The sequence below is a fragment of the Strongyloides ratti genome (assembly GCF_001040885.1).
Source record: "Strongyloides ratti genome assembly S_ratti_ED321, chromosome : 1".
Lineage (NCBI taxonomy): Eukaryota > Metazoa > Nematoda > Chromadorea > Rhabditida > Strongyloididae > Strongyloides > Strongyloides ratti.
In genome coordinates this window covers 4,790,912-4,805,650 of record NC_037307.1, presented here as the reverse complement: position 1 = coordinate 4,805,650, position 14,739 = coordinate 4,790,912, and the positions used below count along the sequence as shown (strand labels likewise).

The following is a 14,739-nucleotide window of genomic DNA, read 5'->3' as shown; positions in this document are numbered from 1 at the left end:
CAATAATTAACTAATCATAATTTTCAAAAAAAAATGATTAAAACATGGAAAATTTGGCAAAAACGATGTTGAAGGATTTTTTGGTAAAGTAAACGCAACACCACAGTTCACAAGGTTTCGTCTTAAGAGTTGTGGGAAACATTAGAAAATTGATCAGTTTACCAAAAGATATATTTTAAAAACACAAAACTAACTTTAAAGGTACTAAACACAAAGTTTATGAATGATTACATTTGTAAAGTACTTAAAATTTTGGAAAATGAAACATAGAAATACTAGGAATTTTTAACTTTACAATAACTTATTTTAATATCAACAAAACATATTTTTTAATGAAGAAAAAATAGAAATATTAATTATATTTTGTTTTGAAAAGAAAATTTAACTTGACAAGATATTAATTTTATTCTTGTTACTAGTTATTAATTTATCTTTGGATAAATAATAAATAACAATCTCACATTTTTTCACAACAATTTTTAAAAAATAAAATAATGTTGAAAAAGTAATACGATCTAAAAGTTTTACAAAAAATATGAAATATAAAACAAAAATAATATTTTCAATTTTCAACCATTACAAATATAAAAATATTTCAATTACTAAAAAATATATTAAAGCTATAAGAAGTAAAGTCAGAAACATATAATCACTTTATTTGATTTCTGAATCTGTGTAAAATTAAATATATTGTTTAAATGTTTATCTTAACGTGCTAACTTTTAAAAAAAATATCTCTAATGTTGTTCTTATTATAAGTCATAGTGAAGATATTAAAAAGTCAAAAATAATAAATATTTTTAAAAATTTTCCTCTTTCTTTTATATCTTACTTCAAAATTAGAATAAAAAGTAAGAGTTTTTTAAATGGAGTTTTGGTAAATTTTTATCTAAAATCTACGTGTAAATATTTGTATATCTCCAATGTTTCTTGAGACATAAAAAACGATGATAAGAAGTTAAGTACATGAAAATGCCATATTCTATATTTTAGAATGAGTTGATATTTTTAAAAACTGTTCAATGTGGACTATAACTAAAAGTCGTAAGAAAACCAACACATTAAATTGCATATTTTTACAATTTCGTTTAACATGTTAATAGCATATTTTTGAAAACTTGTTTTAAACTTTTTTTTTATGGAAATAAGGCTAATGACAATAAATTTTTGACGAAAAACCAATTTGGAATAAGTTTATTATTTTTTAAGTTTTCATTATGTCACGAAAGACGTTTTTTATCAATAAATATTTCCAACTTTCGCTTCTAATTTTAATTTATTACAATTTCTAAATGTTTTTTTTTATTTTAGTTATGACTATATTTGAAACTTTTTGTTTTTCAAGGGTTATTTTGTAGATATATTATTATTATAAAGTTAAAAAAAGTATATTTACAATGTATAAATTTTAAATCAAATTCATCTTGAAATGTTTACTGAAAAAACCTAACAAATAAAGTTAAAAATGGGTAAACATATCCAGAAAAAAGTTTTGAATTATCATCTGGAGTAATATTATTAATTTTTTTATGGCAAAATTTTAAAAATAATATTATTATGAATAACAAATATAAAAAAAATGTGCTTATAAAATTAATTTTAAAAATTTGAATAATAAAAAATTTATAATGTAAACTATAGTTTTATCAAAGTAAATAATAAAAGAAAATTTTTTAATTATATATAGTGTTAAGAATTTTTTACAATATGTTATAAAATATTAAGAAAGCTATTTATTGTCTTTTTGTTTATGTTCATAATAATAATGAAAAAAAAAAATCTTTTTTGTTATTGAAATTTTTAATTATACAAAAAGCGGTGTAAATATTTTATATGGTTTCCATATCAATAGGTATCAATTGTGTTGGCGTTGAAGACCCAGAATTACTAGTAGGTATTGTCATAACAATTCCTAAGACACGATGTTGATCACCTTCATTATAATCTTGAATATTTAACATTTTTTTATCATTATCCCATATAACAATCCTTTCACCATCATTTTCTTCACAAAATTTTTTAGAAAAAAATCTTGCTTTTAATCCTTTAAGTAAATCTTGGTGATCACTAACTAATTGAAGATAAAAAGATGCTGGTCTGGCATATTTTCTATCACGTTTCCATATAATTTGAAGATTTTGAGATTTTCTTTGGTGAAAAGCTTTTACAAATTGCAACATTCCAAGTTCTGTAGCATCATCACAATTAATTACACTCATTTTTTTAACTTTTGTGCAATAATTTGCAATATGAGTTAGAGTATCATTGGTTACACTAGGACATTGAACAAATTTAATATCAGTTAATTTGTTATATGAATGAGAATTAATAAGTATATTAAGTAAAGCATTATCATCAACAAAACTTGCTTCAAATTTTGATAATACATTGTTCATTGCATTAGGTGGAATTTTATATTCAGGTGTAGGTTGATTCTTTTTTCTTTTATCTTTTTGTAATAATCCTAAATGTAATGTTATACCTCTATCATTTAATCTTCTAGCAATTTCATATATATCATCTAAAGACGAATCATCTGAAATTACATTTAATGAAAGTATTTTTAAGTTTGAACCCGTTAATGATAAAAATTTATCTATAATGATTGTCAAATTCCCGTAACAGAGATCAAGTTTCAAAACTTTTAATGAATTTAAATGTAAATTATTTGGTAGTATTAAATCTTCTAATTTACTATTATCTAAATGTTGTGGTGCTCCTTGAATAGGCAATGAATAATCAAATCTATTTCCTCCTTCATTGGTTCGACCAATTTTACAAAAACGAAAAATAATATATTGAAGTAATGGTAAATGTGTAGATGATATGGATGATATAAATCTAACAAATTCATTATTTGATAATATTTCTGCATGCCCTAACATTAAATATTCTAATTTAGTAAGTTTTTCAATTTTAGGTAATATTTCACTAAATTTTCCTTCACCTCTATTTAACCATTCAAATGTATGTAAATTTGGTGGCAGTTCTGTATTTGATCCAACATTAAAACTATCTAAAAGTAATGTTTCCATTTTGGCAAAATTTGGAAACGTCTCAACATCTAATCCTGACCAAAAAAATTGTGGACCATGAGGTCTCATTGTCATTCCCGTAAGATCTGGCAAATAATCATAAATGTAGGATAAACCCAGATCAGAACTATATGGATAAACATCTAAACATCGTAATTTAACTTTTGATTCTTTTATACAATCTATAAATAATAAATAGTAGAAAATAAATATAATAAAACTATTTACCATAAACAGATTTGGCAAAATTTTTTTTACTATACCATAATTTTACACTAGATGGTTGACTACAATGCATAAAAACACTTTTTAGTAGATCTAAGCTATTGATTTTAACACATTGAACTTTAACACCTGCATTTTTACTAACAGTTTTTTCCCAAATGTCCTTTTCAAAAATATTTAATACGACAACATTTTGTAATGGAAAATATCCAGATGTTAGAAAATGATAAAATCTTTTACATACCATTGAAACTTTACATCTTTCTTTTAATTCTAATTGATTAAATATAATTTGTAAAACTTCATTTGGAATATCATTAAAATGATTTTTACCGGTTGGTTGGACATTAGATGTTGGTGTTATAAATGATAAATCTAATGATATTGATTTTTTCATTTCATTATTATTAGAAGAATTGAATAATGAAATATTAGCATAAATGTTATCTGTAAATTCTTTATCCTGTATAAATCTTAATTTTTGAACAGATGGTGTACAAATTGGTGGTGGTGAACATGGTAAAGGTGGACGTGTCAACGCTAAATTTGATCGTAAAATAACTTCTTCTCTTTTAAGGCGTTCCATATTTTTAATAAAAATAAAAAAAAAAAAGTCTGTAAAAATATTTTTGATTATAAATATTTTACTATAAAATTATAACAATATTTTTATTTTAAATAAAAAAAAAACAAATAAACATTGTTAAAAAAAATAATATCATGTGTTTCAAATAATCAAAAAGTATCGGATAAAATATTATTATTTATATAATCAAATAAAATCATTATAAAAAGATTAAAGTTCTTTCACACACATAATCAATTACTTTGTTTTTTATATCATTATTAAAATATAAAAATAACATTTTTAATATAATATAAAATAAATTGATTACAAAATAAATAGAAATAATATTTAATTTAGAAAATTTGAAGTATATAATTATTTATATAAAATGTTTTAGTTAATTTATAAAAATTTAGTTGTATAAAAAAAATTATCTAAAATAAGATACAACATTTAAAAAAAAAAATTGTATACTTCTAAATTTAAATGAAAATACTATTTATGAAATAATATTTAAAATTAAAATCAATTCAATTGTACTCAAAAAATTTTTATGTATAGAATAAGAAATTAGTTTTTTTTTTTTTAAATAGAACAACTTTCTAGTATTCCACAGGAAAGGATTACTTCATAAAAAAATTGTAATTAAAAAAAATGTCAAATAAAATTAATCAAAACTTTTACTCGTTATCAGCTTTCTCAAATAAAATTATAATAAATAAATCCTTTCATTATAAGTTTACTTTGTCTTAATTTTCCGGTCTTACATGTTTACAAACTTTTCTTCTTATGAGTACTTAATAATTAAACAAAAATATCATATAAAAGATACATCTAAATAATATAATATTAAAGTTATCGTTAATATTTATAAAATGACGAAAGAGAAATCAGGAAACATATTTATTAAGTTATGAAAGATAATAATATTTGATTGTTGATAATATATTACAATAAAACTCGATTTTTTAATAAAAAAATCACTTTCATTATTAAAACTTTCTAATTAATCATAAATTATATATTTTTATGAAACTTATAATAATAACATAATATAAAAATATAACGTTTTTAAAATAACTTTAAATTTAAAATAAAATATAAATATAAAATACTTTCTATTATAATCTTTACTAATATTTTTGTTTATATAATATAAATTTTTAAATAATTTTATAAACAATTTATTAGTATTTTAAAAAATTAAGGTAAACTTAAAAGATATTTTTAAATTTAGTAAAATAAATATTTTTTAAAATTGGAAATTTTTTACATATTTTTATAAATATAAAAATGAGTAATAATTTGAAAAATTAAATAATTTTTTGTTTTTGAAAAAAAAGAGGTTCTATACTCTTAAATTGATTCTCCTAAAATATTGATATAAATAAAAAAAAAAGAGTAATTGAGAAGAGAAAAGAAATATGGAAAAAAATATTTAAGCTTTAAGATAAAAAAAAACATGTTAGATAATATTTATTTGTTCTATAAAAAAATGGCATAAATGTTTCTTCTGTTACTGGTAAACAATAAAAATAAAATGAAAGTCGATAGTTGCATTTTTATTTTTAAAGTAATATCTTTTCAAATGCATATAAATTTATTTTCATATTTAGTGGAAAAATGACATGCCTCTTTTTCATGTTATTGGACCACCACATAGGATATATAGTCTTATATAAAACGGTTTTATCTTCAATTAAATAAAGTAAGAAAAAAGGATTTCAACTTTATGTGTAAAAGAAATTTTCTTCTTTTTTAACATCCGTTTAATATTTAAATTTATAAATAAAAATATATACAATTTGACCACAATATTATTAGTTAAAAGATGAAATAAGCTGATAAAATAGAATTATAAAATGGTGAATTTTTTTTTTTTATCAATATTTTGATTTATTAAAAGAAAACAAATTTTACAAATTGAAAAAAAAAAGTTAAACTGCTTAAATGAATGTTAATTATAAGATAATTATTAAAAAAAAATTAACATCATATATAATATATATATACATATATATATGTATATTAGAAGTATTTTAAATAATTATTAAAAACATAGATATTATCAGATAAAGAAGTTTTAAATTTTAAAATTGAATATGAATGTTGTAAATTTTAGTAAAAGTTATTATCTCGTACCACATTACTATTTAATTCCCCAGACAATGGAAAAATTTCGTATTGTCAAAGCTATCAACTTTATAAAAAGAATTTGATTTCTAGTGCCATTTTATATAGTAAATAAATAACTAAAAGATAAATGATGTTCTTATTTAAGAACAGCTTTATTTATTTTTATTGTTGTTAATTTTTATAAAAATAATAAATTGAAAGTAAAAAAAAAATATATAAAAAAAAATATGGAAAAATATAATCAATATAAGAATTTTTTTTTTATTAATAAAATTTAATTATATATAATTTAGAAAACTTAAAATGATATATTTATGTTTATTAGTGATAAAAGTACATTTCTTATCATTTTTATTTAAATTAAAAAGAATATCATATATTGTTCATATATATTCCTCTTTGATACTTATATCAAACTTATAATGTATTTCATAGTAATAACAATAAAATAAAGAAAGCTATTCTTCGTTAAAGATAAACTTAAGATAATTTTTCAATAAATTTCAATTGTAAGAGGTATGCTGAAGAGGAAATGTTTCTATTTATTAGATAAATATTAATCTTAAGATATAAAATGTATTCTAACTATAAAAAAATTTTTTTTTATATATTTCTTTTGACAATTAACAAAGTTATGGTATATTATACAATAAAATTAATATTGTAATGATATATAATATAATATAATATTAATATATATAAATAATATTTATTCTCAATATTTATCTAAGCTTTGTTTAAATAAAAGAACTTTATGTTTGAAAGCTGCAAAAATATTATAGTTAATCTTTTTCCGATTTCAAGCATCTTTTTATATGATTAAACACCAATTGTCATTTTCTACATACTTTCCATAATTGTTTAAATATATAAATTACTAAATTAAAACAAGAACTTTTAATTTCTTAAATTTTTATGTTCCTGGCAATATCAAGTTTTAACATTTTTCCTTGTCATTAATCGGTTTATTTTAACACTATATGATAGAATAATAATATAAAATTTTTAAAAATATATTTTATATCTCCTATATAATAATAGAAAATTGTAATTATATTACTATGTTTCGTTTTTAAAATTCTATCTTCTAGTATTTGATTTAATAAAAGATTAGATCATGTGTAAATTAATCAAGTATTTTATAAAAATATCTAAATGTTTAACGTGATAAATGAAACGAACATTATATAACAGGTGTAAATGAATATACTCATATAAAAAGATTTTATTGTTTTCAAAATAAAAATATTTTACTAAGGCTAGTGAAATGATAAAAATATTATACTTTTTTCAAGTATTACATTTTTTTAAAAAACATTTTAAATATTATAAAACTATTATAATAATGACAAAATAAAAACAACATATAATTATCCTTAAAAACTGCATTTTAACTATTAAAAATATAGTATATAGTATAAATATAAAATTATAAAATATAAAAAAAAAATGTATATATAGGAGAAGTAAAGCTAAAGAACAAAATAAAAATATTAATGTAATTTTTTCTTATTATATAACATTATTTTAAAAAATAAAAAAAAAAAGACTATTTATTCTATTATAAAAATTTTTCTCCAACAACAATAAATTAGACTATTTTTTTTTTTAGTTTATATTCATTACTTTTGACTAAATTGTCAATAGAAATACATTACATTAAAAAGCATGAATCAATTATATAAAGTAAAATTAAATATTAAAAATAAAATTACCTCCAAATAATATATATTATAATAACTAGTAAAAGAAAAAAGTTATATGTAATAAACATTTTATTTGTAAAATGTAATTGAAAAATATATATATTATTAATTGAGGAAGGGTAGAATTATCGTAAAAAAAAAATTTTTTTAAGAACAAAATGTATATTGTTATTATTTTTCATTTAAATCATCATGTTTTCCTCATGTAAAATAACTTTAATTTTTTGTTAAAATGTTTTTTTTTATTATAAAAAAAATGTAATTTATTGTGATTGATTTATTTTATTTTTCATTTGTATAACTTTTAAATTTTTTTTTAAAGAAAGAAATATTTATATAATTTTATACAACTTTAAATAGTTATTTTTTTTTAAAAAGAAGTTTTTATACAATAAAAATAAAATATATTTTTATATTTATTGTATAAATTTTAAATAATTCATATAAAAAAAATATTTATAACATTGATTAGGAAAAACTAAAATATTTTTAAATTAATAAACAAAATATCTTTGAACAAAAATAAAATAAATAAATAGTAAACTATTATTATTATTTACATTAAACTGTTTCTTTAGTTTTGATCCTCTTAAAACGAAATATGAACAACAGATGAAATAAATTTGTTTAAAACATTGGAAAAATACGTTAAATATGGACATGTGAGAAATAAATACCAAAGTTGTCAAATTAATTTGTAATCAATCTACTAAACATTCTTCTATTCTCATTAATTTTTGATAAAAACTCTTATCTTTTTTATATAGATTGATTTAAGATTATTATAAGGAAGTTTTGGCGGATACAAAGTTTCTTGCTAATTAAGTTTTTAAATTAAAAGTATTAATAATCTTATAAATTTGAAATATGAAATTTTGCTTTAAATTATTATTCACATTATTATAAGCATTAATATTTTATTTACATTTATATTAATTTTATAATACACTCAGTTTATTTCCATATATTATATTTCGATTAAAACTTTACTACAAATATATTATTGATATTTACACATTCTTTTTTTTTATATTATAAATTATTTTAGTATAATGATTCTAATGCAAAATACAATAAATGTCATTCAATTAGGAGTAGGATTTTTTTTAATATTTTTTGCTTTCAATTCACAAGGATTCATTGAAGAATCTGTAATTAATTCATTTGCCGAAAAGGGTAAAATTTCAAAACATGCTGGATATACTTCTTTGGCAATTATTTATGCTGTCTTTACACTAGCTAATTTTATTGCTGCCCCTATTGTTGGTTTTTTGGGACCAAAATTAAGTATGTTTTTAGCGGCCTTAACTTATGGTTTATTTCAAATTGGGTTTTTATTTCTTAATGAAATTTTTCTTTACCTTTCATCAGCAGCCATTGGAATTGGTGCTGCTGTCATTTGGACAGCTCAGGGAAAATATTTATCAATGAATTCTACCTCAGAAACATCAAGTAAGCATAGTGGTATTTTTTGGGCAACCTCACAATGTTGTATTCTTTTTGGTGGAATATTTTTATTTATTGTATTTCAAAGTTCTAACAAAAGTGAGATTGATGAGTCTACTGTTAGAGTTCTTTATGGAGTATTTACTGTTGTGACGATTGTTGGTTCAGGAGTATTGTTATTTTTAAGAAATAAAACAAATTATGGTATTGTGAACACAATGGTAGAAAGCACCGAGACAGCTGTAACACAAAAAGAAATTATTTTAGGAACGTTTAAATTAATGTTTACTAAAAAAATGGGATTCCTGATTTTGGCATTTGCTTATACTGGTGTTGAACTTTCATTTTGGTCAGGAATATATCCAACATGTATTTCTTTTACAAAGAAATTAGGCACAAATACTCATACATTAGTTGCATTTAATGCAATGGCTCAAGGTGTTGGGCAAATAATTGGTAAATTTATATAAACTTTATTATATTTATTATTATTTTAGGTGGATTATTATTTGGAATTTTTGGCTCAAAGACGAGGCGATTCAATCGTCAGTCAAAGGTACTCCTTGGTACAATAGTACATCTTTTTTGTTTTATTTTGATTTTTATCAATTTCCCTTCTGATGCTCCAATAAATAAAACTGATGACACTGGATTGATATATCCAAATATTTATCTAGCTTTATTTTCAACAGTTTTATTAGGTTTTGGAGATGCATGTTGGAATACACAAATTTTTGCACACCTTATTGATAATTATCCCACAAAAAGTGCTGAAGCATTTTCCAACTTTAAATTTTATCAATCTTTATTGACCTGTGCATGTTTTTTCTATTCACCATATCTTCAATTACAATGGCATATATTAATTCTTATGGTTCTTGGGGTACTTGGATTAGTTGCTTTTGTATATGTTGATAGGATGCCTTTATCAGATGCATTAGAAATGAGTGAAAGCATTGATTCAAAAGATAATGAAGAAGATGACATCAGTTCAACAGCATCACCATTACAATCATAAACTATTTTTACAACTAAATGTAAATTTTTGTAATTTATATTATATATAATAAATGTAAACATTTATTGTACTTTTTAACTTATACATTTTCCAAACAAATTTCTTATTGTTTTCAAAATATATATTCATGTAAAAGTTCAACAAAAGAAGAAAAAAGAAAAATATTTATTAGTGGTATTTTAAAGCTTTCTTCAATTTTTATATTTGCAAATAATTTTAAAAAAAATTTAATAATATTAAAAATAAATTGTAAAAAAATTATAATTTTAATGTTTTCTATAAAAGTGTATATTCAGAAGTGGGCAAAAAAAAACATGTACAAATATTTAATAAAAAGTATTTTAGTTCTTATTTTTATAAAACGAAATTTTTACCTTATTTATATAAATACACTTGTTCACATACAAAAATTTTTGATAAACGTTTTTTTTTTTAATATTAAAATTACCTTTAAATATCTATAAATAGTCCTACTTTTGTAATAATAGTAAACAAAGTTTAGATACTTAATCGATAAGTATATTTGTCAAATTGGTTTAAAATTTTTTTTTATATTTTGTTTTATAATTGTTTTTAAAGTAATTAAAGTATTATAATGTCAAAATTTTTTAAAAAAGACCATTACAATACAATATATTGTTGGTAATTATAATAACTTAAAATATTGTTTATACATTTTAAACGTATTTTTAGTATTTGTTAATATATAATATATTTATTTACCTTATGTATCATTGGTAAAAAATATAATTCTTTAAGAGTTTTTATTTATAGTTTTCCAATCATACTATAAACTATAAAGGGATGTAATTTTCACGACAATATTTTATTATTTTGTGCTAATTTATGTATCCTTAATTTGCTATTATTTAAAATAATTTATAAAATTAAAGTTTTTTTTTAATTTTTTGAAAAACATTAAAGTGTAATTTGTTCAATAGAATGAAAGTAAGCAATGTTATTAAGAATGTTTTTGGTTAGATAAAATGAAGACAAATTTATTATATTTATATTAATAATAACTATTTAAAAAAAAATTTCAACTGAATAAGATAGAAACTTATATAATTAATTGATATAATTAAACATTATGTTTACGAAAAATCCAATAATTTTACTTTTTTTTAAACAACAAATTTGGCAATCTTTGATATCTTAAAAGACCATGTGATAAGTATTATGCAAAAGTATAAATAAAGTATTATATATTTCCGAAAAATTTTATATAAAAAAAAACCTTGCAAAATATGTTAAAAACATATTTTTTTAATTTTTTGCACTGCAAAAGTTATTTAATTTAAAGTTATTTTTCTTTCTTCATTGAATTATGGCAAATAATTAAGAAATATATAGATACAAACAGAATGTTCTTATCAGTGAAATTTTCAAAAATTACACAAAATATGTACATTTTCTTTTTATTATACTTGTTATTATTATAATAAAATCAAAATAATCAGGCAAATATTGGGAGGAGTTTAAAATATAAATAGTATATTTGATCAAACATTATTTCATTTTTACAACTTGTTCCTACTATTACTTCTTATTTCAATATGAATTCCTTATCATCTGTGAAAAACATTTTTAAGAACATTTATTTTTTTAAATCAAATGTGTTGTATTCTAGAAAATTATCTACTGGAACTGTAAGTAGGATAAAAACTAATTTAATTATTTTTTTTAGCATAATTATACTTTACGAGTTGACATTAAAAATCCATCTGAGGCAGATAAACAAAATTTTAAGTCGTTAGATAGAAAAACTCAAAATTCGCCTGATGACAAAATGACCAATGAAACAATGAAAAAAGAAATTTATAAACCATTTGGAACTGATGAATATAATTATACTTTAACTTCTGCACCTTCTTTTAATGAAAATTCTTCAATAAAATCTAAAAGAATTTAAAATTACAATAATTAAACAATTAAAAAGTTTATTTTTTTTTAAAATAAAAAAAAACAAAAAATTAAAATGACCTTATTAACCTGGAAATGAATGAAATTATTTTAATTAAATATAATTTATTACAAAAATTATTAAATATTTTTTTTTACAATTGTTTATTACTTTTTATCAATTTATAAACAAAATAAAATTATATTTATTTTAGATAATAAAGTTTATAACTCTTATCTTATATCTTATAAATGTTACTTTCTTATCATCCAAAATATATGGGAAATTATTTTATATTAAAGAATTGTAACATTATTTTATTAACATATATAAAACTTTTCCATCCAATTTACATTTAATATATTTAATTTAAATAAAATTAATTCTAAAAATTGACATAATTTAGAAAAAAAAAAAACTACATTTACAAACAATTTAATTAGATAAAAAAATTCAAATTTTTTAATTTATATTTATACATTTAAATTATCATTTAAATTTTATAACCAAAATAATGTATTAGTATATATGATATCAATGTATGTTTTAATCAATTTAATATGTCAGAAGAAAGTAAACTTCCAGATTTAACTGGAACAAAATTTCGTAAAGTATATTATGTATTGAAAGCTTTGGATAAAGGTGGTTTTGGTGCTGTTTATATTGTATGGCAAAAACCAGCAAATGAAAAAGATCCCTCAAAATTAATAAATTGTCCCAATTTTAAAATGTCGGATATAACAGAAGCCAACATTAACCAATTTAAAGCATTAAAAGCTGAACTTAATGATGTTGATGGTGCAACTGGATTAAAAATGGAAGTAAAAATTTTAAAAACAATGGTAAAGACATACTCAGATATGACACATTATACAAATCTTGGAGTAGCATTGAAGAAAAAAAAATATTGTTATGCAATAATGACATTGTTAGGAAAAAATTTGAAAACACTTGCTCAATTACAACCTTCTAAACGATTCAGTAAAAAGACATGGTTACGTGTTTCTATTCAAACATTGTATGGAATTAAAAAACTTCATGAAATTGGATATATACATAGGTAAATTATGATAATTTCAAAATATGAATAAAGTTTTTTAGAGATATAAAACCTCCAAATTTTGTTATTGGACATTCAGAAGATATTACTCGGTCACGAATAATACATGTATTAGATTTTGGACTTTCTCGTCAATATGCTGTATTAAATAGACATAATAAATTTGTATTTAAAGCTCCAAGAAAAGTAGTTGACTTTAGAGGAACAGCAAGATACTGTTCCATTAATATGCATTTTGATAAAGAAGTTGGAAGAAAAGATGATATATGGAGTTGGTTATTTAGTATGATGGATTTGTATTGTGGTACACCATGGGAACATTTACGTGGACAGGAAATGGAAGATTTTAAAATGAAAACAACTAATGAAAGTATTATTGCTCTACTACCAGAACCATTACACAATCCAACAGAACAACTATCAAAAGTTGAAATATTAAAACGTCCAAGTTATGAAAGTTTTTATAAAGCATTAAAAGAAATGATGATACAGGAAAAGGCAACTTTCTTAGATCCATATGATTGGGAGACAACTGTTAACAAACGGGCAAAACATCTAGAAAATTATTTATCACTAGATGATGAAATGGCAGCAGATTATATATCTAATCCAATAAGAAAAATTAAAAATGACAGTGATTCCGAGGAAGGATTAAACAAAGATAGTTGTACAAAAGAATCATAGAAATATTAATAAAATTAGCACTAGTTAACTAACATTAATAATTAATTCTTTATTAAATAATAAACAAAAGTGTACGACAAATATAATAATATTTAAAACTTTAAAAAAATATGAAATTGTTGTTATAACTTATAACTTTCCATAAATCTTTTGGCAATTATTTCTTCGTTTTTCTTGGAGATTCCTTACTAGTTAAAATTAATTCATTTTCTTAAAAACTTTTATGATATTTATTTGATTAATAAAATTATGACAAGTTTAAGAAATTTAGGGGATCTTTTTTAAAGTCACTGTTATACTAAATGAATAAAAAATAAAATAAATAGAGTATTTGAAAAGTTTTTCAAGATTTAATTAAATATATAGTAAATCAATCATTTGATAGTTGATAAAAAGTATAAAAAAATTTAAAAAAAGTTGTAGAAAAATTGTTTTATTATATTCAAATTTAAAAAAAAATTTACTACATAAATATTCAAAATTATCATATAATAAATAAAAAAAAATTTTTCAAATCATTTACCGTTTTTTTTTATTTAATGTGTTAGTTTAAAACTAATATAAAATCACTATTGTATTTTAAATAAAAATTATGCATATATTTAATATTCAAATTTTCAAAAAAAATTTCTAATACATGCGTGATTCTAAAATTAAGTCATTGTTAATTATATTTAAAATTCATCCTGTTTAAAGAGCTATCGAATGATTATAGTGGAATATTCAAATTTCAAAAAATTGTTTTTTTTTTCTGTCACATTTTTAGAGGTAAAATTAGAAATCTAAAAAATTTTCAGCCAATTTCTGAATCTCTGAAAAAAAGATAATGTTATAGCTCTAGAAATTATTAATCTAGACCAACTTTTGAATAGAAATCGAATGAAACTAGTCCCACTTCCATAGGATAATTATTTGCTGAGATACTGAAAAAGTCGGGTACAATGAATATTTTAGAAAA

At 20.1% G+C, this 14,739-nt stretch overlaps 4 protein-coding genes across 4 annotated transcripts; 3 read left to right on the top strand and 1 right to left on the bottom strand.

Annotated features, from left to right (window-relative positions):
- Window positions 1-1,829: 1,829 nt before the first annotated feature.
- On the bottom strand, window positions 1,830-3,846 carry SRAE_1000155000 (F-box domain-containing protein; the record flags this gene model as incomplete). The annotated part of the gene is made up of 2 exons (XM_024648520.1): window positions 1,830-3,217; window positions 3,264-3,846. 2 exons carry the CDS (start codon window positions 3,844-3,846, stop codon window positions 1,830-1,832), a joined length of 1,971 nt encoding a protein of 656 aa, XP_024502489.1.
- Window positions 3,847-8,731: 4,885 nt separating this feature from the next.
- SRAE_1000154900 (UNC93-like protein MFSD11) lies at window positions 8,732-10,134 on the top strand (the record flags this gene model as incomplete). The annotated part of the gene is made up of 2 exons (XM_024648518.1): window positions 8,732-9,572; window positions 9,614-10,134. The coding sequence occupies 2 exons, from the start codon at window positions 8,732-8,734 to the stop codon at window positions 10,132-10,134; spliced, it is 1,362 nt and encodes a 453-aa protein (XP_024502488.1).
- A 1,556-nt stretch (window positions 10,135-11,690) lies between these two features.
- Window positions 11,691-12,046, top strand: SRAE_1000154800 (Hypothetical protein; the record flags this gene model as incomplete). The annotated part of the gene is made up of 2 exons (XM_024648517.1): window positions 11,691-11,783; window positions 11,822-12,046. 2 exons carry the CDS (start codon window positions 11,691-11,693, stop codon window positions 12,044-12,046), a joined length of 318 nt encoding a protein of 105 aa, XP_024502487.1.
- Window positions 12,047-12,597: 551 nt separating this feature from the next.
- SRAE_1000154700 (Asator) lies at window positions 12,598-13,781 on the top strand (the record flags this gene model as incomplete). Its single annotated transcript, XM_024648516.1, has 2 exons — window positions 12,598-13,097; window positions 13,139-13,781. 2 exons carry the CDS (start codon window positions 12,598-12,600, stop codon window positions 13,779-13,781), a joined length of 1,143 nt encoding a protein of 380 aa, XP_024502486.1.
- Window positions 13,782-14,739: the final 958 nt, after the last annotated feature.